Below are 25,947 nucleotides of genomic sequence, written 5' to 3' on the forward strand. Positions count from 1 at the left end.
AACTTTTTTTTTTTTTTTCTTGTTTGTTCGATCTCATGATCTCATGTTATTTTGATTTTTTAACACATCAGAGAACAATTGGAAAAAATTAAAATATTGTTCACAGCAAAACAATAATTTTTTTTTGGAAGCTTTGGAAACATGGACCAATATATTTTGTAATTATTTGGTTAAATTATCTGAATTATCTCTTTTTTTTTGGTAGAAATTATCTGAATTATCTCTAGTCGTAAAATTATTTATGCTTTTTAGGTAAATGAAAGGTACCGACAATGATAACCGTTAGCGCCTTTTCTGGGTTCCAACTAGAACACAGCTCAGGACTGTTGAACTGTGGTCCGGTCCAAATCTCAAGACACAATAATATTTTTTTTTTTTTTTTTTTTTTTTTTAATTCTGTAACTTTCAGAAGAAGGAAATACACATTTTTCTTACACCCATTTTCAGAAAAATCTAAAAATTAAAGTCTTATATTAAGGCACAGTGTGAACTGCGAAGTACCAATACCATCACTCTCTCTCTCTCTCTATCTATCACTCTCGTGTTTCGTTACTCGCAATGAAGAGTGATCTCGAAAGGACAAAGCTTATGGTTTCTTCTTCGTGGCTTCTTCTGTGCCTCTTAACAGCAACAACAACAACAGCTGTGACAACAGTTCAGACCAAGTGTAGTTTTCCGGCGATTTACAACTTTGGTGACTCTAATTCCGACACTGGAGGAATCTCCGCCGCTTTTGAGCCTATCAGGGATCCTTATGGTCAAGGTTTCTTCCACAGACCTGCCGGACGAGACTCTGATGGCCGTCTCACCATTGATTTCATAGGTAAAAGGAGCTTGCAGAGAAAAACAGATCTTCAAAAACTCTAACTTTGATTCAATGATCTTCTCAGAAACTTTTGATTCTTGAATTGTTGTTGGCAGCTGAGCGTCTGGAGTTGCCTTATTTGAGCGCATATCTGAACTCGTTGGGATCAAACTTCAGACATGGTGCAAACTTTGCAACTGGTGGTTCAACCATAAGAAGACAGAACGAAACTATCTTTCAATATGGCATTAGTCCATTCTCTCTCGATATGCAGATTGCTCAGTTCGATCAGTTCAAAGCGAGATCGGCACAACTATTCACACAAAGTTAGTTACTTTTTTTCTTTCTTCTTTCTGTTAATCTTTTAGCTTGTCTGATTTTTACATGTCTGTTGGTTGTTCTGCATTCGATAAAACAGTTAAGAGTAGATATGATAGAGAGAAGCTTCCAAGACAGGAAGAGTTTGCAAAGGCTTTGTATACTTTTGATATCGGACAGAATGATCTCTCTGTTGGGTTTAGGACAATGAGTGTCGATCAACTTAAGGCGACTATACCTGACATTGTCAGCCATTTAGCTTCCGCAGTTCGGGTAAGATTTAAATGCAGTCCATGGAAGAGATATGCAATGTTCTCTTCACCTTTGATTCAATTCTCAATAACGGGGTTTGCTATGCTATATGATTGTTGGCAGAACATATATCAACAAGGAGGAAAAACATTTTGGGTACACAACACGGGTCCTTTCGGTTGTTTACCCGTTAACATGTTTTACATGGGGACTCCTGCACCGGGCTACTTGGACAAATATGGCTGCGTGAAGGCTCAAAACGAAATGGCAATGGAGTTCAACAGAAAGCTCAAGGAAACAGTCATCAATCTCAGAAAAGAACTCACCCAGGCAGCCATCACTTATGTTGATGTCTACGCTGCGAAATACGAAATGATGAGCAACCCCAAGAAACTAGGTTACAACAACATGGTCACATCACAATTCCATTTGTTGTAAAGTACCTAAGATTGTAGAGAGTTTTAACGTACCTAATTCATGTTTTTGTAGGATTTGCAAACCCATTGAAGGTATGTTGTGGCTATCATGAGAAGTATGATCACATTTGGTGCGGGAACAAAGGGAAAGTGAACAATACTGAAATCTACGGTGGCTCATGTCCTAACCCGGCAATGGCTGTGAGCTGGGATGGAGTTCACTATACTGAAGCTGCAAACAAGCACGTGGCTGACCGTACTCTCAGCGGTTTGCTCACTGACCCTCCAGTTCCAATAAACCGAGCTTGTTATAGACAGTGAGATTTAGTAGAAGAGTTTAATGAACCAAATAAATATTTGTCTCTTAGGGCAACAATACGTTTTAAGGAACAATCAATGATTTATATAAGCCTGTGTAACCTTAAGAGCTCTTTGTAGCAAAAAATTCCACTATTATCATCTCTGGAAGCGTTTAGCAAAGGGGAAGTATTTTCTTCTAGAAGTAGTTTTTGGTGATTGCTGCTTCTAATTCACTGAATTCCCAAGCATCGTTCGCAGAATATTCGCCTGAAAGCAGAGAGGAAAATGGTAAAGAGTGAATCAAGTTTGGATGAATTTAAAAGAAAAAACCAAATTGATAAGCTGACTTGTGAACAAACTTACCGATTGAATCTCGCCGAAGAGCAGTGAGGTGAGCACAACTGCAGCAAAAAGGAATGTTATTTTAGTAGCAATTCCAGTCTATTTGAATCTCTTAATAATCAAAGATGAAAACTTTATTCACCTTCCAAGAGCTTTAGCAAGATCTGCACAGAGGGATCTAATGTAGGTACCCTTAGAGCAAATAACCCGAAAAATAAGATTTTGTCTGCAAAAGAGCAAACGATAGATGTTACGAGAGACTCAAGAATGAACATTTGTTTTCAAACAGTTAATCCACTGTACATAAAAAGGATCAAACCTGTCATCTAAACTGCGTTCGATTTCGAACTCGAAAATTGAGATTCGTCTTGGAGACAGCTCTACCGTTTCTCCTCTTCTTGCCTTCTCGTACATCTTCTCACCTCCAACCTAAACATGAAAATACAGTTAAAAAAGTAGAAAGAATGCAGCCCACAAGATAAGTCACGGTTCAAGATTGATCAGTGCTCACTTTTATCGCAGAGAACATTGGTGGAACTTGCCAAATTTCTCCAAGAAATGATGTTAAAGCTTTCTTAATGTCATCATCTTTAATATGCTCCCAAGATTCTCGCTGAATCACCTGAAGCAATAGTACAGTTGAGAAAACTCTAATGAGTCATGGTATAGATCTAATGTAGAAATAAACCATGAAACCAAGGGAAAGGGATCGTTGGAGTACTGGAGAGTCGGCGTCTAAAGTTGAAGTGGCTTCACCAAGACGAAAAACTCCACTATAACCTTTGATCATACCTTGATATCTGCAGATACAGAGGGCTTTTTATGTTTTCTTTCTGTAAACTCATCATAAGCATATAAACTTTGGATTAAGAAATCACAAACCTGTCAACAACCTTAGTGGCTTTACCAATGCAGACAATTAATAAACCAGTAGCCATGGGATCAAGTGTTCCAGCATGACCCACCTGAGAAATACTAATCAGCTAGCTGCTAAATATGCCTGACAAATTCAAAATCTTGGACTAGACAAGGATATAAGCACAAACCTTCTTCACTTTGACTAATCGTCGTAGCTTACCACAGACAGTGAAAGAAGTCCATCCTAAGAACAATACCATAAACCAAATGACACAACATTTCAAACAGCAAAAGAAAGAAAGAGAGAGAGGTTACACAAACTGCTTCTCACCTTTTGGTTTGTTCACCAAAAGCACTGTACCATTAGGACCATCCCATCTAGGAGGAAGTTCACCATTTCTCGTAACAAGAAAAGGCTCTCCATCACCACCACCATCACCATTAGCCACACCTTTCTCACTGGATGGTTTCGTCAAACCCTTAAAGAACTGTTCAACTTTCTTCTCAGTAACAACAACCTCCTCCTCTGGCTTCTTCTTGTCCCCCTCCTTGACTTCATCAAAAAACACCAACTTGTCATCATCCTCATCACATTTCTCCATACCAATTCGTTTAACCTCATTTCTCTTCCCACCAAGCGCTACAACTCTCTTCTTCCCTCTACCTTTCCCAGAATCATCACCACCCTTCTTCAAACCACTCTCTCCAGGTTGCAAAAAAGCCTTATCTAAACACTGATCAGGAAAATACTTCTTCTCTAACTGATACACCATCTTATAATGCTTATCTTTCTCCCATGGATACGCAAAAGCATCATAAAAATACAACTCCTCTTCTCTCTGATGTAACCTATTAAACTCAACAACTTCAGGTTTCAATTCAACAAACCCTTCATCTGATCTCCTGCTGCTCCCCTCGTCTTCTGAATCAGACCCGTATAGTCTCTTCCTCCTCTTACTATAATACTTCCTCTTCGCCTTGTCCATCTCCGGATCCTTTGAACCGGGTCGACCCTGTTCACGCTCTAAAGCCAGTTTATTGTCGACCCACGAATCGAACTCTGGCTCTGCTGCTGAGTCAGGGGAGGAGCCGGATTCGAGAGCTTTAACGGGTCGACGACGGTTTTGGGAGAGAGAAGACTGTGTGGGACGGTTGATGATCAAGTCGTATTGAAGTGGGTATGGTGTAGATGTTGTGGAGAGGTAAAGAGATGTGAGGTAGGGTTTATGGAGGTTTCTTCTTGGTTTGATTGAGAAGAAGATGGGAGAAGAAGTCATAGCCATTCTTGCTGAAGATGACATTAGTCTTGTCAAGTTTAGAGATTTCGCCATTGACGAGACCTGGAGGCGAGCGAGAAGATGAAACACACACACCTCCGGCGATTATTTCGCAGTGCCAACGGAGAGAAAAGATGATGATGTTTGAGTGATGAATAAAAACGACGCGATGTTTTCTCATAAATCTCTGAGACGGCACGTCGTCTGTGTGTCCTTTAGAAGTTTCACTTAATGTCCATAAACTACTTACTCAAAAGTTTTGGCTTCAAATTATTTACTTGACATTATTTAAAAATACATAACCAAAACATGCAACATATTAGTTTTGTACTAAGGCTATCCCCAACGGGGAGTTTTAGTGAAAAAGTGAAACAATCGGAGGAGATTGAATCGATTGAATCGGAGGAGCTTGAACCTATTGATGCTAGAGCCATCGCAGAGGCTGTTTCTGGTGGCGACGATGTGTTGTTTGGGAGCAAAATCCCAGAAGTTTCTTAGGCAAATATAGAGAGAAACTGAGTGAGAGCTTGGTGATTGAAGTGTTGCGTTTGATACAGAGACTTTCTGATGTTATCAGCTTCTTCGTTTGGGCAGGTAGGCAGATTGGTTATAAGCATACTCCTCTGCTTCTTTGGGTTCATCGGGAAATGTCTCTTGCAAATCTTCGGATGGATGGGTTTACACTTAGATGCTTTGCTTATTCTCTCTGTAAACTGAAAATTTTGTCCCTGATACTGTCTTTTATACAAAATTGATATCTGGTCTGTGTGAAGCTTCGCTTTTTGAAGAGGCTTGAATAGGATGCGAGCTACTTCCTCCTGTCTTCCAAATGTTGTAACATAAAAAAAAACAGCTGGGCAGGTGTAAAAGGGTGCTTAATATGATGATGATGGAAGGTTGTTAACGAAATGTCGTCGATCGAGCAGAAGGAAGAGTCCAAAGGCAATTTAATTTAAACACCTGAGTTTAAGACCGAGCAAGAGAGGAAGGAAGCCGCTGAACAGTCGCTCAAAGGCTATGAGGTATTGACTATATATGTTTTGTTTTGTTTTTTTTTCTCGAACACTTGTAGATTATGAGAACTTTGGTCTGATGCATCTATCTTGATTAGGCTCCAACACAAGCTGCAAGCACTGAGCTTCATTCATTCGATCCATCCGATTCGTCTTGTCCTTGCTCTCAACTTCTCTGTTTTCTACTAACCATATACAAAAAAAGATGGGAGAAGATAAATGAAACAAAAATCTCTTCTTCTTGCTCTGTCATGGTTCTTCCTTATCAAAGAAACTCTGAGGCAAGGTTAAATCTTCTTCATGATTCAGAATGTCAATGTCCTCATCGTATGATTACAATCTTAGTGATTTAGTGCACTGGTTACTAACTAGATGTTAGTTGAGATTGTGTTGCAGGTTTGAATCAGAGATTGTTTCAAGATTGAAACATGGATGATTCGGGTTTTCTGCATTTGATTCCACGTTCAGTGCACAAGAGAGGAATCAAAGAGAAATCTAAGTTCAATGCTACAAGGCTAACACAAGTCTGTGTTTAGTGCTGGCTTCATTACTGAAGAAGAGACTAAGGAATTGTTGATCATAAGCTCAATGTTGTTTTGGTTGTTTGTTCCTTCAGATCAAAGGGCTTGGGAAGTTGAATTAGATTAGATTCAAAAAACTATTTTTTTTCAAAAATAAGAGACTTCAAATTATATATCCTACCATTGGAGAGGATAATTTTAATTACAATCTTAAGGGTTCTTATTTTATATACAGTACATAATATATTCATTAAAAATTACAACAGTACATAAGAGACTAAAAATTAAAACTCACCGTTGATGATGCCCACACTAGTCACCATCCAAATTTCAATTCTGATAATGTATGTTGTGGTTCAGAAGAATTTTTTAAGAGTAATTTACTAGTAGAAAAGATTGTAATAAAGAAAAAACAAATAAATTAAATGAAAGTACATTGGAATAAGCTCAACAAACATTTATCTCAAGTTCTTAGCCTAATTAGAGCTTCAATGGTGTAACAAAGAAGTCAGGGCTTTGAATCTGACAAAGTTTTAAGATCAGAGCTACTGAGACGCGTAGGCACAAGCTGTACAGGCACAACTATAAATCCAGATTTCCCACATTCTTCTTCAAGAAGTTTAACTTGAGATGGTCCGTCAGGGCAGAAAGCAACCACAGCTCCTCCGCTTCCAGTGAACTTTGCACCTGCGCCAATCTTACGTGCCACTTCCACCATTTCTATGTTCATAGCTCCCAAACATTCATCTCCAAACATACTCCTATAGAAAGAAAAAAGAAAGAATGTTGAGTAATTGTGTTACGTTTTGCTTTGTTTTGTTTTGAATTGTGTATGATTAGATAGTTAGATGACCTTCGAAGATCAAAGTTACGGTTCATGAGTTCCTTGAGTTTGGGGTAATCTTTTTTAAGTAATGCAGTTCGACCTTCTTCTGCTAATTTTGCAACTTCTGCCATGGATGATATTATAAACTCATCACCATCTAACCACCTTCTACGAACCGTGCTATGTACCTGCGTTTAAACATAATCAATGCTAACACAGAAAGTAATAAAATCAGAAATAGGGTAGTGAATAGCTAGCTGCTCTCTAACCTTCCCAGAGTCACTAGGATTCTCAGCATAAATGAGATGCAGAGGAGGAAGAAGATTGATATCCATTATAGTGTAAATCCCATATCCAACTTTATCCATATGCTCTTTACTAAAATCCTGCAAGGACCAAAACAAGATCAAACCACTAGCGATATTTAAATCCATGTCAAAAGGGTTGATATTTTATTTATAGTTGCACATAATGATCCTAACCATGTGAACAAGACCACCACCATAGACTTGCGCAACACGGTCTTGAAGACCTGCAATAATACCAAGTTCTTTCTCCGCGTTAAGGATAATGTTAGGTCGGACTTCAATTCTGATTAATTGCCTGACATTGTAGAAGTCGAGAAGGCAGCTAAGAGCAGCAGATACAATGGCACTGGAACCCGAAAGCCCTGTCTGATAAATTAAAACCATCAAAAACACCAATGGCTTCAGTTACACATATAAAAGAAACTGAATTCAAAATTAACCAACCACAAACAGAAACAGATAAAGTTTATAAATAAACCTGTCTTGGGATATTGGTATCATAAGATAGAGTGAAGTTTCTATCATGAAGTTGTATTCCATTATCTTTGCAATAGTTGCGGAATACTTTACAAATCGCCATTAGCAACCTTACACCTCCATAGTATCCGTCATTTTCCAATCGATAAACCTTGAAGAGAAGAGAAGACACAAAAACTAATGTTTATACTCCCTCTGTTTCACAAAGAGTGTCATTTTGACACATTTCACACAAATTAAGAAAAGTTTGAATTATAGTTATTTGCCCCTGTATATTAAGTGATTAATGATCAAAATTCAATGAAAATAGCTTTGGGTTTAGGGGTAAAAAAGAAAATTTAGTATTAAAATACTCATTGGAAATGTAAAATGACATTCTTTGTGAAACAGAGGGAGTAACTATTATAAAACCATAAGAGGGAAGTATACTAATTTTAGAAAAAAAATCAACGTCGAGCAAGAAACAAAATAATCAGTTGGAAACAGAGAGAACGAACATACAAGGTTGTCGAGGGATTGAAACTGGACAAGATCATGAAATGGATGAGGTTTGATCAAGAGATGATCAGATGGCTCAAGCTTAGCCGACGCCCAGAAATTACCAATGGTGAATGAAATCGTACGCCCGAAGTAAACATCGCTAGGGTTCCCCAGAAACCCGATTCTAGCGAACGAGCGATGCTCGAACACACCCTTATCCTGAACCTTGTCAGACCCCGCAGGTTTCGTATTGGTATCCATCGTTTGAATTTCGAATGTGAAACGGTTTAGGTACGACTCTGCCCATTTTATAGCTGATTTTAGAAAAATATCTTCAAGTCCGTGTCATCGGATGACCTTAACACGTCAGGTCGCGATGTCTGTTTGTTCAGTAACAGATAAGTTGTTGTTCAGATAACAGCTAGGTTGTTGTTTCTACAACTAGATGAACCTCCTCGACCAAAAACAGAAAGAGCTAAATGGGCCTTATCTTTCTTTTTTGAACAACAAATGGGCCTTATCTTAAAACATATATGGGTTTAATGACAAAATCTGAGTGCTGTTTTCTCATAGAACTTTAAACAATCCAAACGAACTAATTTTGTCTATTGCCTTAAATTTGCCGGTAACTCGACCAAACCGAACTACACGTGTATTCAAATTAGGTGAAAATAGGCCTTTAACCAAAATATTTAATCAAAACCAATTAGCTGAATGTACTAAAATACCCAACCCCATGATAGATTGGGAGATATGAACATATAATAATATACATATTTCTGTCATGTACAGTATATCTAATGATACATAACATGTTAGAAAAAAAAAAGAAAAAAAAAAAGGTTGGATGATTTCTCAACCTTAAATGGGACAAAACAGGTTAATACAAATTTGGTGGGTGTGATCGTTAACTAAATGAACCAGGTTTTACTCCTTGTGTACGCGTGTATGTAGATGTAGATGCGTATAATTAACTATGAAGAGCGTTGGAGATCTAATCTACCTTGTTGGGTCAACAAACACTCTATTCTACTTCACGGTCCAGGGTTGTTGGATCCACAGTTCTTTTTGTTTTCAACCCTAACAGTGTTTTGGATAATTCCTTTTTCTCATTGCTAATTAATACTAATAAGTTCGGTATATAATTTGCTGAGAAGTTTCCTATAATTTGTGTTGTCAATTTTTGGGTTGAAAGAAACAGGAAACAAACAATGACATGTTTTATTTAATACAGTCAAATTTTCGGAAATACTCAAATTCCAATGCACAATCAACTATAATTTCCAATAAAAAAAAATATTTCCAATAGTTAGACCATAATTTGTATTATACTGTATTGGTTTGTACTTCGTATCAGTATTGTTTTTGTATCAAAATTTGCAAAACGTAATATTCCTGTTTACGAAAGAAAAGAACAAAAGACTAAATAGTTGAGAAATTCGCATAAATAATTTTATATTTTAAGATGGTAAAAAGGATAAGAAAATGTAAGAGATAGGATACAAAAGTCCATGTATAATGTACGTGTAGTTGCAAAAGTGAACAATGGTGCTCCTTATCATTCAAGCTTCATTTTAAAAATGAAGTTATTTATATTTCGAATTACCTGGAAATTCAGCTAAGCATATAATATGTCTCTGAAACTAAAAAGCACTAACGAATAGGTCAAAGAAGTTCGCGGGAACATGTCGTTTAGTATGGTGGACACTGGACATGGATAAGACATGTCTTTAAGACCGGTTCCGGAGGTTCCAAGAATCCAAGTTGAGATGCCTATTCTTTATCCAAAAAGATTGAGAGTAACTTCAAAGAAAATTGGTGGAATAAGCATGTGTATAACCTTGATCATATATTGTTTCTGCTTTCTATTGGTAAGACACATGTTATAGTTCTGAAAAAGGTATAATAAGAAGGGAATAAGAATTAGGGAGCATGCATTTAGTCAAATGTTTAACATCCATCTTAATTGTTTTCTCAAGCGAAATTTGATTATATTAAGTCGTCTTATTTTATATAGTAGAAATTGAGTTATGGGACAATTCTGTCTATCCAAATAATGTTAAATTAATATGTTGATGCAAATCTATATTTGTCGGATAAAAAATCTTATAAATTCAATCATAGCAACGTCAAGTCAATGATGAGATTCATATTGATTTCTTTTTAACCATTGAGTGATGACGTTTAGTTATGTTTTTTTTTCAAAATTGTTATATTGGTAAAATTAAACAAACAAAACATTATGTGATTAATTAAATTGTTTTCAAACTTTTATCAACCAAGAGTTCTATGAACAACTTTGCATATGTATTTTGTCAAGTTTAGGTTACCTATTCACTTCAAATATATTTTTTTTCTTTTATGTCAACACATATGTAGTTTTAAAGGAAACTTATTATATAATAGTTAAACCTTAATTTATACGATCAAGTTATCAAAATCATTTGAATAGCTTTCACTTCACTTGTCAGTAAAAAGTGTTTTATAGATTTGAGTTTTAATTAAAAGAAAAGGGAGTCAAGTTTATTCCGTCTTCGTCATGTCCCATACGCATCAAGAGAATACTACTCGGTCACTTGGAACACGTAATATATTGACTAAATCGAGAAATGAATAGAGAAGACGAAGACCCAGTTCAAATTACTACTATTTATAATAGGTTGACATTGCAAGTAAATCATATAAAATAAAGTATATTCCTAACATGATTGAAAATCAAATTGCTACTAATCTAGTAATATTTTAGGTAATAGGTTTTAAGATGATTATAGATTCTATATTAACGGGAGCATGTAATATTGACTTGCTAGAATAGGATACGAAGACCAAAATCAAACAAATATTTTTAGTTTCGAATTTCGATACTCTTAATTATCACCAGAAAGGAAAAAAAATAAAAACATATTATATCCCAACTCCCAAGTATGAAATGCTAATGATATAATAGCTAGGAAGTCAAAATGTTAGTTTTGTAAAGTTATTATAAAAAAAAACGCGTGACGATAATTTACATAGAAACTTTAATAAATGTCGAAACTTATCACCTCATTAAATTAAAGATTCGTATTGGATATATATTGACAATATACATTAGTGTCTGCATAAATTTATTTAATTTCTTTGACTACAAAGAAAAAAAATCATTTAATTAAATTATGACCACAATGATATGATTGAAATTTTATTTACTGGTATGGCATGCAATTACCAGAAATGGCAGTAACAAATGTGTAAATTTGAAGATTCTTTATTACTGCTTATAGAATTAAATCTAAAAAATAATTTAGTAAAATGAAAAGAATATGTGTTGGGAAATAGCTACGTTGACAGATCAGCCAGGTGAAAGAAAACATTCTGACCGTAGGATCAAATATCCCCAGACCCACTTATAGTAACATCCTAGGGTTGGGAATTTTTTTTTCCTTTAATAATAATATATTTTTTCCCCAGCATTTTTTTTTTGGATTAAAGCTAAATAATATTTGATTTTCAACTTTTCCTTAATTAACTGTAAAATAAAAATAAATTAATTCAAGCAGTTTTGGGAATAACAAAAAAAAAAGAATCAAACGGCTATAATTGGCGTTACAGTTTTCCTAAAGAAGAGAGGAGAGATTTAGATTTATAAGTGAGATTTTTTCGGATATTTATTCTCTCCCCCTGAGACCTTCTCTGTTTTTTTTTTTCTCTTCTCTTCTCCTTAGTTTCTGATAAAAAAGTTTTGATTTTTTTTTGGTTTTGTCGGGCTTCGATTTCGAGGTCCGAGTCTCTTCTTCGCGAAAATTTTCCCAGAGATTTTTTAAAAAATACCTTCTGGGTATAAATCAATCATGTCTGATGGATACTATAGTTCTAAGAAGACGGACGATATCTGCGATGACGTTTGTGGACAGGTGAGTCTATATTATTCATACGTATTTTGGTTATCGCTATCGATTTTGTAATGAATCAATTTTTGGGTTTTTTTTTTTGGTTGTTCTGATATCAATTTGTTGGCTTTTAAAATTTGGATGAGAATTGGTTGTAATGTGGTTTTGTTTTTTTTTTTGAATTTTCGATTTCTGATTGTTTGGTACGATTTGTAGGGTTTGTGTTCTTAATCTCATGTTATTGTCTGAATTTAAGAATTGATTGAAACGATTTGTCGATTGTGTTTTTGTCTGAAATTTATTGAGATTTTTTTTTTTTTTTTAATTTTTAATTGCGAATGTCAAAAGTGACTCTTTTTTTTTTGTTCCTCCCTAATCGTTATGAACAATTTAGGTTTTGTGATTGTGGATGAAATTTGTTTTAGGGTTCTTTGTATCTCTGTATCTGTGAGTCTGATTGTGCTATTCTTATCTCGAATCTGTTCTGGATATTATATTTATGATTCTCTGGTTTTCTGAGTTTTTTTTTGTTCTGGGGTTGTTTTGTCTGTTTGTTTAGCAGGATGGTTCAAGAACAGCCAAAGCTTTCTCAAGGGTGCGATGTGTTCTACGTGGACTCGATTTCAAGACATACATATTCTTCTTAACCATTGTGCCTATTTTCCTCATCGGAGTCTATCTGCACGGTCAGAAGCTTACATACTTCTTGAGGCCGCTTTGGGAATCTCCACCAAAGCCGTTTCAGACGCTTCCTCATTACTACCATGAGAACGCTACCATGGAAACGCTCTGTAGTCTACATGGCTGGAAACACCGTGAATCTCCTAGAAGGGTCTTTGACGCTGTCTTGTTCAGCAATGAAGTTGATATGCTCACTATCCGGTGGAAAGAGCTGTATCCTTACATAACACAGTTTGTGATTCTTGAGTCAAACTCTACTTTCACTGGTTTGCCTAAACCGTTGGTTTTTGGTGGGAACCGAGGGAAGTTTAGTTTTGTTGAGCCGAGGCTGACTTATGGGAACATTGGTGGAAGATTCAAGAAAGGTGAAAACCCGTTTGTTGAAGAAGCTTACCAGAGGATTGCGTTGGATCAGCTTATTAGACTCGCTGGTATTGAAGAAGATGATCTTTTGATAATGTCTGATGTTGATGAGATCCCTAGCGCTCATACTATCAACCTGCTTAGATGGTGTGACGGGTACCCACCCATTCTTCATCTTCAGTTGAAAAACTACTTGTACTCGTTCGAGTACTTCGTCGACAACAAAAGCTGGAGAGCTTCGATTCATCAGTACAAGCCAGGGAAGACTCGATATGCTCATTTCCGTCAAGGAAACACTCTTTTAGCAGATTCTGGTTGGCATTGCAGTTTCTGTTTCAGGCACATTAGTGAGTTTATATTCAAGATGAAAGCGTATAGCCACAACGACAGGGTCAGATTCTCTCATTATCTAAACCCCAAAAGAATCCAAGATGTGATTTGTAAAGGAACTGATCTGTTCGATATGCTTCCGGAAGAGTATACATTCAGGGAAATCATTGGGAAGCTAGGTCCAATACCGAGGTCTTATTCAGCTGTTCATCTCCCAGCTCATCTGATTGAAAAAGCTGAGAGTTACAAATACTTGTTACCTGGGAACTGTGTAAGGGAAAGTGGCTGATAAGGGTTTTGTACTTATCAGTCTTTGTAGTTGTTAGGGGGGGTGGGGGAAACGGCTTATCATCAGTAGGAGGGAGTGTGAAACAGAGAATGGTACAGAGTTTCTTGGGACTCGAGAAGAGTGATTTGATAAGTGGAGTCTCTGGTTTTCAGTATATAACCTTGTCTGCTTATAATTTCTCATACTGACCATATGTTCTAATGTGTTCCCATCTTTTGTTTTGGGAAGTTTTGCTGGAATAGTACTCTTTCTCTCTTATCCGTCTCTCTCTCTTTCTCTTTTCACTTTAAAACTCTTTTCATACTCTCCCTTTTTAGTCTGTACAATTTTAGTTGATTTCTTTTACATTATCCTGAGATTCTTTGTAATCTTTATTTTTTTTTTTCGTTTAAATTCTGAATTTGTCTTGATTCAATCTCTGGTATTCATTATGATTATTATCGTATGATTTGATTGTAGTTGTTTTTATATGCTTAGATGTTCACTAGCAAAGCTTGCTCGAGATGAATCATTGTTCCTGACTTTATCCTCCACAAAAGGATAAACGAAATGTATCCCTTTTAGTGGCTATTAAGTTGAGTGTGAATCATCAATATAATCCTCCCTTTCATTGAAGCCTAATGCCTCCACAAGATGATCCTCTCCATTGCAGCTTTCTCCACCTTATCGGTTGACTCATTTCACTATATCTAATAACAACATTACAAGGTTCCACAACGGTAATCATCAGCAATATGAAGGCGCGTGAAAATGTAAACTTTACTAAATGAAGAAAAAAACCCGTTGGAGAACTGAAGACATTGAAACTGAATTGTCTACGTAAGCAACATAACAACTACAGCAAACCACACAACAACAAAGAAAGTTCGGAAATGGAATAAGTTCCGAAGAAGATCAAATGGTTTGTAATAACTAAGAATTAGAAAGGAGTCCACAAAGTGTGAGAAAAAACAAATTAGTTGGCGTCTCCGATGACAGAAACAGAAGCAAGTGCCGATAGATCTTACTTTACTGGCTACTTTTATATATTTACATTCATTCCTGCTTCTGCCTTTCTTCTTGTGTTTTCTTGTCGTTTATCAGGGAAAATTCAAGAAAACGCATGTAGAAACTAGGTTTCCACAATGAATTTGTTTAAGGAGGGAAACAAATTCAATAGGTTTATCTCTCTAGAAAATAGATCTAAACCTTGAAATTAAAAGTAAAAAAGAAGAACTCGAAAGGATTAGGGTTTATTGCAAAGAACGAAAAGAGTACTTAATTATTGTATTGGATTCTGGATGATCTACAATGGAGAAGTCTCCCCTTATTTATACATATTCGTAGATCTCTAAATATATTAACTTTCCTTAACGGACGAAGTGATATATGGAAAACTGCCTCATTCCTTGAGTCGGCCGCCGCGTCGAAGTGGATGTCGGTTCCTTCTTCTCCAAGATTATACTTCGTCCGAATTAACTCCTAATGACCTAATTGATCCCCTAACCGGATTCCCGGTTAAACAATCAATTAATACTTCTGGTTTAGTTCGGTATGTCGGGGGTGCTGAATCCCGCACCAACAACGCAATTTCTTTGTCTTTAGCTTCAAAACCATTCAAACCAATTCAATAAGCTGTCCTCAGAAGCTAACTGCAAAATCCACAAAACATCTTAGTTTCAAGTCTTTCAATGATTATCTAAATTTTAAGTGTGTGTTTTAAGGTTCTCACGGAAAGCAAATCAGGGAGAGTCCCTAATTCTGCATTCTCCAATTCTGAAACTGAAAAGTTTCCAGATCCAATGTCAACATTCCCATGATGATTAGGGTTCTTCTTTACAAGGGACGACAACGCTTCAATTTTCTTGGACACCAAGTTATCATCAGTAACACTCACATTCCCTGCCACTTGAGCTCTTCTGTCTGATGTCGAACCAAAAGAAGGTTCTTGAATGTTCTCCAGTCCCTGATTTAACCAGACAACATAAGCTATATATAAGTTTACTAACGCATGAAAAACGTCAATGATACTGGCTAGCTGCAGAGAAAGGAACTAACCTCAACAAATGATTCATAAGTGATTTCATCCTCATCAACAGAAACCACAGGTCTAGCTTGTGTAGGAGTAGTAGTTTTTGGTGTGCTTGGGCCACCTCGAACCCCATTACCCTCACTCTCATCGATAGTTTTCTCCGTTTGCTTTTGTTGTTGATATGTGATCTTAGAGACAACAAATTCCCCAATCTCGCCTTCTTCTGTTCCCAAGTGGTACTGGTGCAAAACCCAATTAGACTTCTCAGGTTTTAATCCCTTTCTCGCGCTCTTGTAAAGCACCATGATCTTCTTGCATCCCTTCTGGACTCCATTGATTATCACCGGTTTGGTTTGACCAGTCTTGTGCCAGCGGACCGATTCATCAGTCAAACTAGTTGGTGTAACCCTTCTCCTCTTTCTCTGCCCATTTTGATATGCATGTGCCGTCTTGTTAAAGAAGAAGACACTAGTTCCATCCTTATTCACACCTATACAAATATTTTAATGAGTGACTGATTACTTAATGAACATCTTGAAACATCAAACTAACGGAAGATTGATCTTATTTTTACCTGGAAGGTTTTGAGGGTGAGTGTAGTTGATACCAACATCTTGAGTGACTGAACATATAAAGTCTTGGATAAGAAGATGTGGTTTTAAGCCATCAATACCACACTTAGCTTCCAGATGCTCAATCACTTCTTCATCGGTTGGCTCAAATTTCACACCTTTAGGAAGGCCTGGCCAAGGAGCCAGTACCTGACAAAGCAAAAATAAGAAAAAAATCCATCTCAGTATTCAGATAAGCAACAAGACCATAAGCTTTTTTCACTTACAGGTGTTGTAAATTGTTCTTTACATTGCTGTTGTCTACGCGGTAAGAGCAGTTAGGGCAGTTGATAGAAGCTCCACACTCTTTAATATGCAAAGCTGAAGACACAGGCGCATTCTTTATATTCCTTGCGATCCATGGACCATCCACAATCCAAGCCCTGCATGTGTAAGGTTTTCATAGTTTTAGTGACAAGAGCAAAAGCACATATAGAAAAGGTTCCAGAAAAGATAAACATGTTTATGATATTAAATTCAAGCGTTTCTTGTCGAAAACAGAGAGAGAGACTGAGAGATTTCAAGAATAATTACTTCAAGTTTCTTCTCTAGATTCTTAGGCTATGAATAACAATAGTTAAATGTGTTTAAGTTCTTGGCTTGCTATAGATTCTTGTTTTTTTTTTTATGAAAAAGAAGATGTAAATTGTTTAGATTTTGTGATTTTAAAAAATTGAAGAAAAAAAATCTTTTTTTGGGGTAAATGTTGATGGATAGTTAAAAAAAAAAAAAAAACTAGAGAAGAAAAAAACAATTATGAGAATAAAACACAAACTATACAGTAAAAATGCTAAAAAAAACTAACTTTATAATATTGGATATTAAAAAAAAAAATTTAAAACGAGGAAAAAATACAGGCAATTCCCAAATGAGCTGAAACTTTGCATTCTTATTCATGACCATTCAAAAAAAAAAAAAAAAAACTTTCTTTTCGAGACTTTGGAACAAAGATGAGACCTTTTTGGGTTTTAGCAATAATAAACGTATGGAAATATCGGAATGGGGCAAAGGGTTTAACTGAAATCAAATCAATCGAATCAGGAGTCTAACCAGATCTTAACGTATTGGTTTCTAAGCTTACCTCTCCATGAACTAAGCTGTACACACCAAGACAAAAGAAAGAACACGACCGAAGAAAGAAGAGAGAGAGAGAGAGAGAGAGAGAGAGAGAGAGGGAGAGAGAGAAAACGTTTCTCCACTAGGCTAAGTAAAAAAGTAGACCGAAGTGAGCAGAGAGACAAATAAAGACCCTAGAGAGAGAGACAAGAAGTATGTACGTGTGTTCCATGAGCGGGAAATAGATGGCCCGAACCTAAGCTTCGAGTAAAGCTTCTCAAGAACACAACTAGCTAACGTCAGGCTCGGAGATTGTATCTTAGTGTTGACTTAGCTTGACTAGAGTTTGGTTCGGTTACGAACGTGAGGATTTGTAAGGTTGTGTTTAACTCCGAAGCAGTGGATAGCTTCGGAAGTCGAGCCCAATGGGAATTCGTATATAATGTGTTTTTTTTAGTAGTAGGGCCATAATACCTTGATCACCAAGCCAGATAATAACTTAAATTATTATTATTTTTTTTTTTAAGTCTTTTTAGTTTTTACCCTTTTTGTTTTGTTGTTTCACTGGTTTTGAAATACAAAATTGTAGTAGTTATTTCAGGAAGTGACCGTGACTATTAATGACTTGCATTAAACTAGCCAAAAGTATATTTCCAGACGATTCCAACCTGTGGCCAGGTAAATTCATTTATCTATTCGTATCCACTATAGATTCATTTTAATCATTACATTACAAATTGTTCTACAGGATAAAAGACTAACAAATTAGTAGAATGAATTATGAAAACAATATCACACTTTTTAGGATCAGCCGATATATATATATATATATATATATATATATATATATTTTTGTACACATTGTTTTTGTATCAAATCAGTTCATCTTTTTCATCATAATAATTTGTAGAAGCTGATTAATTCTTCAGTGCAATATATTTTAAAAACATTGTTGCAATTATTTATATGTATAGATTAAAAAAAATTTATAATACGTGATAATTGAGTCTTTTTTTTTTTTGTCGTAAAAGTGTTTACAATATTTAGTAGATATAAAAATGAGAAATTGACAGTAAGGATGAATTGATTATAGCGAGTATTATTGTTATATATCTTTGTATGTACCGGTATAACAAAAATGTCGTTGTAGTATAGTGGTAAGTATTCCCGCCTGTCACGCGGGTGACCCGGGTTCGATCCCCGGCAACGGCGATAATCTTTTTTCACCTAATCAATGTTCTACGTGGGCTTTTGTTGGGAAATTAAAAATCTGCAAGCGTTCTTTTTCTATTATAGGCCCATCCTGTTTTGAGGAATCCTTGTTTTTCTTTCCATTTTTCAACGTCTGATAGAAAAAAATTACCCAAATCAAGAACAATTTGAATATTAAATCAGTCACAAATGAGTAGAAATGTGATTGGGTGAGTAGCGAGAGCAAAGGTTTCATCGGCTTATATAGTTTTAATCGCTTATTCAAAAATGCGGAAGAAGAGCTGTTGACTGTGTCACACACAAGTCGGTCATAAAGGAGACGATTCAATATTATAATAAGACTGATGTTTCCGGGTGAACCATACACAGAAGGCAACGTTACAAATTACTACATTTAATTTGCCTATCTTTCTGTGTGTCACAGCCAGAAACTCAGAAAAAGCAATAGCTCCAAACGAATCATATCATATATCAGATTGGTTTGGGCATCATCGCTTCATCCATGACAACAATTACAACATAAGACTAATGATGTTTAAAGCATACATATTATATATGTAATTATGATATCAGTGATCCCCATAAAGAACCTTGCGTGGATCGAGCTGACCGCTGCAGTAGCTTGAGGAGACGATAGAGAGTTCTTGTCTCCCTTTCCACTCTTCATGTGGCTTCAACACAATTGGGGTTTCCATAGCACCAGAATCTACACACAGCATCGTTGTGTAATCCTCATCTCCCATATCTGCAATACTCTTGGCCTTCTTTTCCCAAGGGTTCCACACTACTGCTCATACCAAAAGATTCAATGAATGCATAAGAAACAAACTTCACATTTTTGTGCGCTTATTGATTCAAGGGCAAAAACGCACCTGCATTTGGCATGCCTTCCTTACGCAACTCGATAGTTCTCTTTCTCTCATGATCTATGATGGCAATCTTTGTCGGTGTGTTCAAATACACTCTATCAACCTATAAGGTTTACTGATGATACATTAAGTTCTGTTCTTAGAAATAAGTTTAAGCGGAAAAAGGCACTCGTGTGCGTCAGATTACCTCGCCGTCAAAGGTAATTGCATCTGCCTGCTCCGTGAATCTTTCTCTACGCATCAAGTTGTCCAGATAATCAAGTGTCTCCAGACCCTCAATCCGAACTTCACTGCAAATTGTATGCCATGTGATGTTTACTTAGCAAAAAGGTGTTTAAAAGAAATTTTGTAAAGCATCTTCCCAACAATAGCTTTGTAAACTTAAGACAAGAACGATAGCTTTGATAATGATGATGATTGAAATGACAACACAGAGAAACAGAGCCACACGACATACATACCTTATGTCGGATACATACAAGTAGTTGCGAAGTGCAAACGTAAAGGAGAATGATTTTGGGTCAGTGTTCCTCACACGCGGGATGATAGTAAGTTTTCCAGGACTGATAGATATGCGAACACGAAGTTCAAAGCTGTAACAAAGTAGTCAGAGAAAAAATGAGTCAAGAGATGATGATGACATTGAAATGAAGCTAAGAGAGATATCAACTGTACAAACCTATGAGGCCATATCCTCAAATCATCTTCAGTAGACTTCAATACTAAATCAACAGTTGATTGCTGGTTAGCAGGAGGCAGAGGTGACGGATCATTATCAAAAGACCAGAATCTGTTACGGGCAAATCCATGTCGCTCAAGTGGACCAAGATTTCCAAACTTCAAAGAAAACAAAACATAGTAAGAATGAGCAACACATTAACCAGTAAATATCTTAAAGTGATCTGAGAGCTGCTTTCTAACCTGTGGAAAGCAGAGAGGTAAACCTCCCCTGATGGCCTTGGGTGGTTTCCATTGCGCCTATATGAACACAAAACATTGTTAACGGAAGTTGAAACTTCCTCATTTGGGCAGCTGTTCCGTACTCAACTACTCTAAAAGCAACAATATATAAATGATCTGATACATGCTCGAAAAAAAGAAACAGGCTAAGAAGAAAAATGGAGTCATCAGCATACTTCAATTATACAAAAATGGAATACCTTGGTGCTCATATAAAGCAACTGCTCTCTCCTTTCATTTCTCCAAGAAACAACTTGTCCTCCATAGAGAAGCACCTGAAACCATTTTCCAGCCCCAAACCAACCTCTTAGAAAGTTTCCAATAAACCCAAGTAAAATTAAATTAGCAGATTCGTTGTTTTTACTGAGAGTCCATCAAGCTAAACCCTTTCTACTCTAATAAGTGAAACATCAACATGTAAGCTCAAATTACTAATCACTTAGAGATATCTCATCATATAATCTCCATCAATCTTAGTCAAGTTACCACCTTTCCTTAAGGGTTTGATCAAAATCACATTTTTTTTTCTTACGGAGACCAAAAAGAAACAAAAGGAAAGAGTAAGAAAAAAGACCTCAGCAGTAGATCCGGAAGGGTCGGTCAAAAGAAAACGGGAAGAACCATCACGATCGTTGACTACATTCATCGGTTTTGGCCTTAACCTCGATTTTATTACCCTCACGAATGGGTTCACTTTCCCTTTCTTCCACTCCAGCTACATACATACAACACCCAACCAAACAAATTAAAAAAAAAAAAAAAATACCCAGATGCATGCATTATTATATTTTATAATCAAACACACGAACTTCAGAATTAAAAAAAAAAAAAAAATCTACGAATTAGCAACGGAGCAAAAGCTCGTTGATCGGTTGAAATTTTCAACAACCAACCACCACTGGACTAGAACACGACTGGGGAGAGAAAAGAGAGAGAGAGATAGGGAGAGCTAATGTTTATAGAAAATGCTGACCTTGATTGATCGGGGAAATGGCTTTTGATTCGCAGATAATTTGGGTTTTTGTTGAGTCGGAGGGGGGGAGCTTTGAAGAAGACGAAGAAGAAAGAAGAAAGACCTGTGCGCTTTTTGTAGTAGTTGTTCTCTGCATCAGCATTTAGCGATGATACTGCCACGTGTACATAGTTTTGTAGATTTGTTTTTTTTTTTTTAACTATTACTTTTATTTAATTTATTTAACTTCATGTATTTTTCTCCTAAACTTTGTATTTTAGTTAATATCCCTTTATATAAATAAGATGTTTCAGAGATTTTTTTGGATTTATTTTACATGATTTTTATAAAAAAATTATGCAATTTTTTAATATTCTGCTATTAATTTATATTTTTTTGCCAATTTTATTATTACTTGAACAATTTCATTATATATATATATATTAATATATTCAATTTTAACTAAGATATTTTTGGAAAATAAAGGTAGTCATTTTGGAGACACATTTTGGAAAATGTAATTATAGGCTTTTTATATAAAACATAAAATAAAGTAGGAAATATTTTCCAATAATATAATTTGGCATATTTTTATAGGTTACATATGTTAGTATTACAAAAGGCAAATTAAAAACTGACAAAGAATACTCACTTTATTTTCTTTCAATGTAGGCAAACACACATTTAGTTTGCATTTGATGGACTAAAAAATTGTTTTTTTCTAATAAAACAGTCATAACATATATTTCCATGCCGTACTTTCGGCCTGAATGACACGAATGTATCAATCTTTTGTTTTTTTCCTAAAACTTTTTGTAAGGCAAAAAAAAAAAAGAAGAAATATGCATGTAAGATGCATCATGAAAAGTTTACCACCTAAAATCCAAGAATTATACATTGCTTTGGTCACACAGCTAAGAATTGCTCCGGCTAAACCTACAAACATGGGAAGGATGTTAAAGATGATTTCCACGAGGTAGAGGAAATGTTGGACTTAATTGGATAGAATACATAGACTCGTTACCATGAAGGTTATTTAGCTAACCTAAAAGAGGAAACCACACGTCAAACTCTAAAACCGATTCGTATGGCATGAATCCATCTTATAGATTCCGACAAATTTAATCGTGTTGGGAATTTTGCCGGAATATAATGTTTCTAGCATGTGCAAATAATTAGTCATTTACTATTGTCACTACCACTGTAAGAGCGATGTATGAACAGTTTAAACGTCAGACCAATATGCGAAACCGAGAGTTCAAGCTACAAAATGTCTCTTGAGCCTTACTTATGATATTCCAAAACAAAAACGAGAAAAAATGGAACAACATTGATCGATCATTAGTTCATTACATATAAGTTCATTATAAATGTGACGATGGATGATATCTTAATTATTTTTACCAATCATTTTATTATCTTCATGACCTCTAACAAAAAACAATATTCCTTTTTTTTTTTGTGACGTTATATTCCATTCCAACAGTAAAGAAAAGGTAAACTCTATGTATATATTATATTTTCTTTTTAAAAGGAGAAAACTATTTTACATTCATACGCATCAAGATCATAATTCCAAATTTAAATAGAGATATGAACAGGAGTACAGGACACAGCATGCGATAGATATACAAGTTTATTTCGGAACCAAATGGATGGTACGTAAGGGTAACTGGTACGTAAGGAAGGATTGGCTTTTGATTTACGCCACATTACGTAAAGGAGAGAATCGAAATCGAATCAAAATTAAACTACCTATTAATTAACCTCTATATACTACTGTAGAAATAGTCGACAGATTCACATTACATTAGAACATCATTGGCACATTCAATATATGTAAGGGAATGGTGTGGGGGCTGGAAAATGCTTAGATGCAAAGAAATAAAGCGAATTCTTATCACAAACTGATAAATATATATATATTTTTTTTTTTAAAGGCAAACCGAAAGAGTAGATGCTCACTCGAGACTCGTGACTCACGTGACCTTTTTTGAAGAGATATTAATTAGACCCTATTAATTAATGGGCAAACCAACAATAAGATGATGCTTTAGCTTTAACTAATTTGCATCCTGACTGAGTTACGAGGTCTCTCATTTGGTTCCTTGCGATGTTTAATGGACAGATTTAATGGATTTGTGGAGAGATGAATTTAATCAAGGGAATGATGAAGTGTAAGTAGATTAAGAAGAACTAATGCATTTGGTCGACCATTAACGTGAAACGACGTGGTTTATGTGGAATTTTGTTGTACTGCTGTGTATATTCGTTTTTGTTTTTTTTTTCAATGGTTATTAGAAGCGAGTTTAAAGGTTGGAAAAAAACAAATGACCCAAATAATAATTTTCTCTTCACTGCTTCCTTCATTAAAATTAGTGATTTGAAAATCTAGTTTAAAATCCAGTGTTATTTAATATATATATTTTTTTTTTGTTAAAAGGCCATGTTATACAAAATGTTTTGAGGATTTGGATTTTGATTATTTTAAAAGATTATGGAGTATTTTATAGGATTTTTTAAGTTAAAAATACATATATCCAAATTTCATGATTTTAGGTGGGATTTTTTAAAAAATTACAATAAATCATACAAACTTCTTTAAAATCACCAAAAATACATCAGAATCATATAAAATTCAATTAAACTCAAATCACTCAAAATTCTAGATTGAATATACCCACTTATTTTCTCTCCTTTATATTCTTCTTCCTTTGAAAATCCAAATAATAAATTGATTTTCTTCTTTAAAAATCTTCTAATTTAAATAAAAAAGTTCTCAAATTTATCTACACTAAAAATGATAATCGATAAGAGTCAGAATATTGTGAATAGGAATGGTTAATTTTGGTTTAGAAATTAGATTTTGTAATTGAACTCTCTTAAACCGCTTGGTTCGTCCAATGACTGTTTCCCTTTATTTTTTTCTTGTTTTCAGCAGTTTTATTTCCTTTTTTACACGACAACTAGACTGTATATATATTGGGGAATTAGAGCTATGACACAACAATCTAGTTAGGTTGTGTCCGGATCGCCTCTCACAAAAAGACGAGGAGGAAGAATGAGACGGAGGTGTGTGGGTTATGGTCAGTGCCAGATGATGTGTTTCTGGACTGCCTGACTCAGTTGCCGAGATTGGACCTGGCGGCCTTAGCGATGGTCTCCAGGAGTCACCGGGGTGTCGCAGTGTCCGCTAGACTCAGGGTCCTGAGGTCTCGGAGGGGTTGCGTCCACCCATATATGTACGTATATATGCACATGTATCCAGATCCAAGCCCACGGTGGTTCGTCCTTCACCCCGTGCAACGTCGGCTGAAACGGCTCAATATGGATTACGCGTATCCGGCCCCAGTAGCAGGATCCTGTTTCGTGCAGGATGAATGGGGGATCTATGTAATCGGGGGACTCGTGGACGGCAAACCCACATCGGAAGTCACGTTTTTTTATTGTACCGATCACACAGTGTGCCGAGCAACGCCCATGAAGATGGCTCGAAGCGGAGCATCGGCAAGCTTGATAGACAAGAAGAAGATATACGTGTTTGGAGGGTGCTGTGATGACGCTGCTGATTCCTCCAAGTGGGCAGAGGTGTATGATCTCGAAACCGTAACTTGGGAGTTCGTGTCTGTGGTTACGCCCAAGATGCCCCTCAAAATCCAACAAAGTGTGGTGATGGACGACATGAAGCATGTTTACGGGGTGGATGAGGATGGTCAAATCTTTAATTTTTCAAGCAGTGAATGCAAGTTTGAGGCAGCAGAGGACGGAAGAACGGAGTCTAACCCGGAAAACAGAAACGATTGGCTTAAAGCTGATCATCAAGCATTGTTCTGCCGTGGTACCGGCGGGAGAATACTGTGGCGTTTTCCATTTCAGTCGGATTGGCAGGAAGTCAAGGGTTTGGAAGAGCTACAGCAGCAACACTCTGGTTTTGATATCATCAAATTCTGCTTCTACGATCATGAGAGGATGGCCATCTTCTGGGAAGCCCGGCCTCAATGTCCTGATCAGAATTTGGAGCTTTGGTATGCCGAGTTTATCATTACGAAATCACTGAATAAGAAGAGTGATTTATGGGAGCTTTTCGCCAACATTAAGTGGTCCGGTGCTGTCCTCTCCTCAGACTCATCATCATCTACTGTCCCCCTTAACTTGTTATATGCTGTTTCTCATTATGTCTGAATATTTTCTCAATCCTTAACTATTTAATATTTTGTTTTGTTTAGTGATTTATATAATTTATAGCAATTCAGTTACAATAGTCTTTTTCTTTCTCCACTTATCCGTGGTATAAAGAGTTGCCACCCACCAAGAGAAGAGGTAGCATGCATCGTTACATAAACACTAGTAGCAGCAGTTTCCGATGAATCAACACTGAATAGACACAGAGCTTAATCGATATAACTACCAGGATAATATTACTGTAGTAGGTGGATCAAAGAAACAGTTAGGTTTGCTATATAATGAAAGAACTGAGAGAATCTTAGGCTGATTGAAACTGGCTTTTAGTTTCTTGTAAAATGCATTCGAGTTTTCTTCTACTACTTTGAC

The 25,947-nt window shown here is 36.1% G+C and overlaps 6 protein-coding genes, 1 non-coding gene and 1 pseudogene across 8 annotated transcripts; 4 read left to right on the forward strand and 4 right to left on the reverse strand.

Moving 5' to 3' along the window:
- Positions 1-355: 355 nt before the first annotated feature.
- Positions 356-2,252, forward strand: LOC104769682 (GDSL esterase/lipase At5g14450-like). The gene is made up of 5 exons (XM_010493952.3): positions 356-823; positions 922-1,131; positions 1,224-1,396; positions 1,499-1,772; positions 1,865-2,252. Exons 1-5 carry the CDS (start codon positions 559-561, stop codon positions 2,110-2,112), a joined length of 1,170 nt encoding a protein of 389 aa, XP_010492254.1. The 5' UTR covers positions 356-558; the 3' UTR covers positions 2,113-2,252.
- LOC104769681 (uncharacterized) lies at positions 2,115-4,757 on the reverse strand. The gene is made up of 9 exons (XM_010493951.3): positions 3,623-4,757; positions 3,480-3,535; positions 3,316-3,398; positions 3,155-3,233; positions 2,945-3,055; positions 2,753-2,862; positions 2,576-2,659; positions 2,455-2,492; positions 2,115-2,358 (listed from the first exon to the last, which is right to left on the reverse strand). Exons 1-9 carry the CDS (start codon positions 4,620-4,622, stop codon positions 2,288-2,290), a joined length of 1,632 nt encoding a protein of 543 aa, XP_010492253.1. The 5' UTR covers positions 4,623-4,757; the 3' UTR covers positions 2,115-2,287.
- A 1,541-nt stretch (positions 4,758-6,298) lies between these two features.
- On the reverse strand, positions 6,299-8,612 carry LOC104769684 (putative glucuronokinase 2). The gene is made up of 6 exons (XM_010493953.3): positions 8,215-8,612; positions 7,715-7,864; positions 7,411-7,602; positions 7,198-7,314; positions 6,956-7,116; positions 6,299-6,863 (listed from the first exon to the last, which is right to left on the reverse strand). The coding sequence occupies exons 1-6, from the start codon at positions 8,452-8,454 to the stop codon at positions 6,611-6,613; spliced, it is 1,113 nt and encodes a 370-aa protein (XP_010492255.2). The 5' UTR covers positions 8,455-8,612; the 3' UTR covers positions 6,299-6,610.
- A 3,083-nt stretch (positions 8,613-11,695) lies between these two features.
- Positions 11,696-14,140, forward strand: LOC104769685 (uncharacterized). Of its 2 annotated transcripts, none has more exons than XM_010493955.3 (2): positions 11,696-12,086; positions 12,625-14,140. In XM_010493955.3, the coding sequence occupies exons 1-2, from the start codon at positions 12,024-12,026 to the stop codon at positions 13,723-13,725; spliced, it is 1,164 nt and encodes a 387-aa protein (XP_010492257.1). In that variant the 5' UTR covers positions 11,696-12,023; the 3' UTR covers positions 13,726-14,140. The 2 variants fall into 2 exon arrangements, with proteins under 2 accessions (XP_010492257.1, XP_010492256.1); XM_010493954.3 differs by having other exon boundaries at positions 11,781-12,086; positions 12,622-14,140.
- Positions 14,141-15,078: 938 nt separating this feature from the next.
- Positions 15,079-16,751, reverse strand: LOC104769686 (SUPPRESSOR OF GAMMA RESPONSE 1-like; annotated as a pseudogene).
- A 1,792-nt stretch (positions 16,752-18,543) lies between these two features.
- Positions 18,544-18,615, forward strand: TRNAD-GUC (transfer RNA aspartic acid (anticodon GUC)). The gene has a single exon. It is a non-coding gene; the product is annotated as a tRNA-Asp (tRNA).
- Positions 18,616-18,921: 306 nt separating this feature from the next.
- On the reverse strand, positions 18,922-21,564 carry LOC104772256 (putative glucose-6-phosphate 1-epimerase). Its single transcript, XM_019241713.2, has 9 exons — positions 21,418-21,564; positions 21,019-21,159; positions 20,645-20,719; positions 20,406-20,462; positions 20,164-20,321; positions 19,946-20,077; positions 19,672-19,774; positions 19,488-19,587; positions 18,922-19,402 (listed from the first exon to the last, which is right to left on the reverse strand). Exons 2-9 carry the CDS (start codon positions 21,088-21,090, stop codon positions 19,185-19,187), a joined length of 915 nt encoding a protein of 304 aa, XP_019097258.1. The 5' UTR covers positions 21,091-21,159; positions 21,418-21,564; the 3' UTR covers positions 18,922-19,184.
- A 2,830-nt stretch (positions 21,565-24,394) lies between these two features.
- Positions 24,395-25,657, forward strand: LOC104772258 (F-box/kelch-repeat protein SKIP6-like). Its single transcript, XM_010496890.2, has one exon. It carries the CDS (start codon positions 24,553-24,555, stop codon positions 25,576-25,578), a length of 1,026 nt encoding a protein of 341 aa, XP_010495192.2. The 5' UTR covers positions 24,395-24,552; the 3' UTR covers positions 25,579-25,657.
- The last annotated feature ends 290 nt before the right edge of the window (positions 25,658-25,947 follow it).

Source organism: Camelina sativa, chromosome 20 (genome assembly GCF_030686135.1).
Source record: "Camelina sativa cultivar CO46 ecotype springtype chromosome 20, ASM3068613v1".
NCBI lineage: Eukaryota > Viridiplantae > Streptophyta > Magnoliopsida > Brassicales > Brassicaceae > Camelina > Camelina sativa.

Bases quoted from the DNA above. Each gene is read 5' to 3' on its own strand.
- LOC104769685 (XM_010493954.3), top strand. From the start codon at position 12,024: ATGTCTGATGGATACTATAGTTCTAAGAAGACGGACGATATCTGCGAT. The intron at 12,087-12,621 runs GTGAGTCTATAT...CTGTTTGTTTAG, and splicing joins GCGATGACGTTTGTGGACAG to CAGGATGGTTCAAGAACAGC.
- LOC104772256 (XM_019241713.2), bottom strand. From the start codon at position 21,090: ATGAATGTAGTCAACGATCGTGATGGTTCTTCCCGTTTTCTTTTGACC. The intron at 20,720-21,018 runs GTCTTTTTTCTT...AAATGGTTTCAG, and splicing joins CTTCCGGATCTACTGCTGAG to GTGCTTCTCTATGGAGGACA. The intron at 19,775-19,945 runs GTATGTATGTCG...TACAATTTGCAG, and splicing joins TTGTATGTATCCGACATAAG to TGAAGTTCGGATTGAGGGTC.
- LOC104772258 (XM_010496890.2), top strand. From the start codon at position 24,553: ATGGTCTCCAGGAGTCACCGGGGTGTCGCAGTGTCCGCTAGACTCAGG.
- LOC104769684 (XM_010493953.3), bottom strand. From the start codon at position 8,454: ATGGATACCAATACGAAACCTGCGGGGTCTGACAAGGTTCAGGATAAG. The intron at 7,117-7,197 runs GTTAGAGAGCAG...GTTTAAACGCAG, and splicing joins ATCCTAGTGACTCTGGGAAG to GTACATAGCACGGTTCGTAG. The intron at 6,864-6,955 runs GTCATCTAACTA...TTCTTTCTATAG, and splicing joins CGTAACTTTGATCTTCGAAG to GAGTATGTTTGGAGATGAAT.
- LOC104769681 (XM_010493951.3), bottom strand. From the start codon at position 4,622: ATGGCGAAATCTCTAAACTTGACAAGACTAATGTCATCTTCAGCAAGA. The intron at 3,056-3,154 runs GTACTCCAACGA...CTATTGCTTCAG, and splicing joins CTTTAGACGCCGACTCTCCA to GTGATTCAGCGAGAATCTTG. The intron at 2,493-2,575 runs GTGAATAAAGTT...TTTTTGCTGCAG, and splicing joins CTTGCTAAAGCTCTTGGAAG to TTGTGCTCACCTCACTGCTC.
- LOC104769682 (XM_010493952.3), top strand. From the start codon at position 559: ATGAAGAGTGATCTCGAAAGGACAAAGCTTATGGTTTCTTCTTCGTGG. The intron at 1,397-1,498 runs GTAAGATTTAAA...GATTGTTGGCAG, and splicing joins ATTTAGCTTCCGCAGTTCGG to AACATATATCAACAAGGAGG. The intron at 1,773-1,864 runs GTTACAACAACA...ATGTTTTTGTAG, and splicing joins GAGCAACCCCAAGAAACTAG to GATTTGCAAACCCATTGAAG.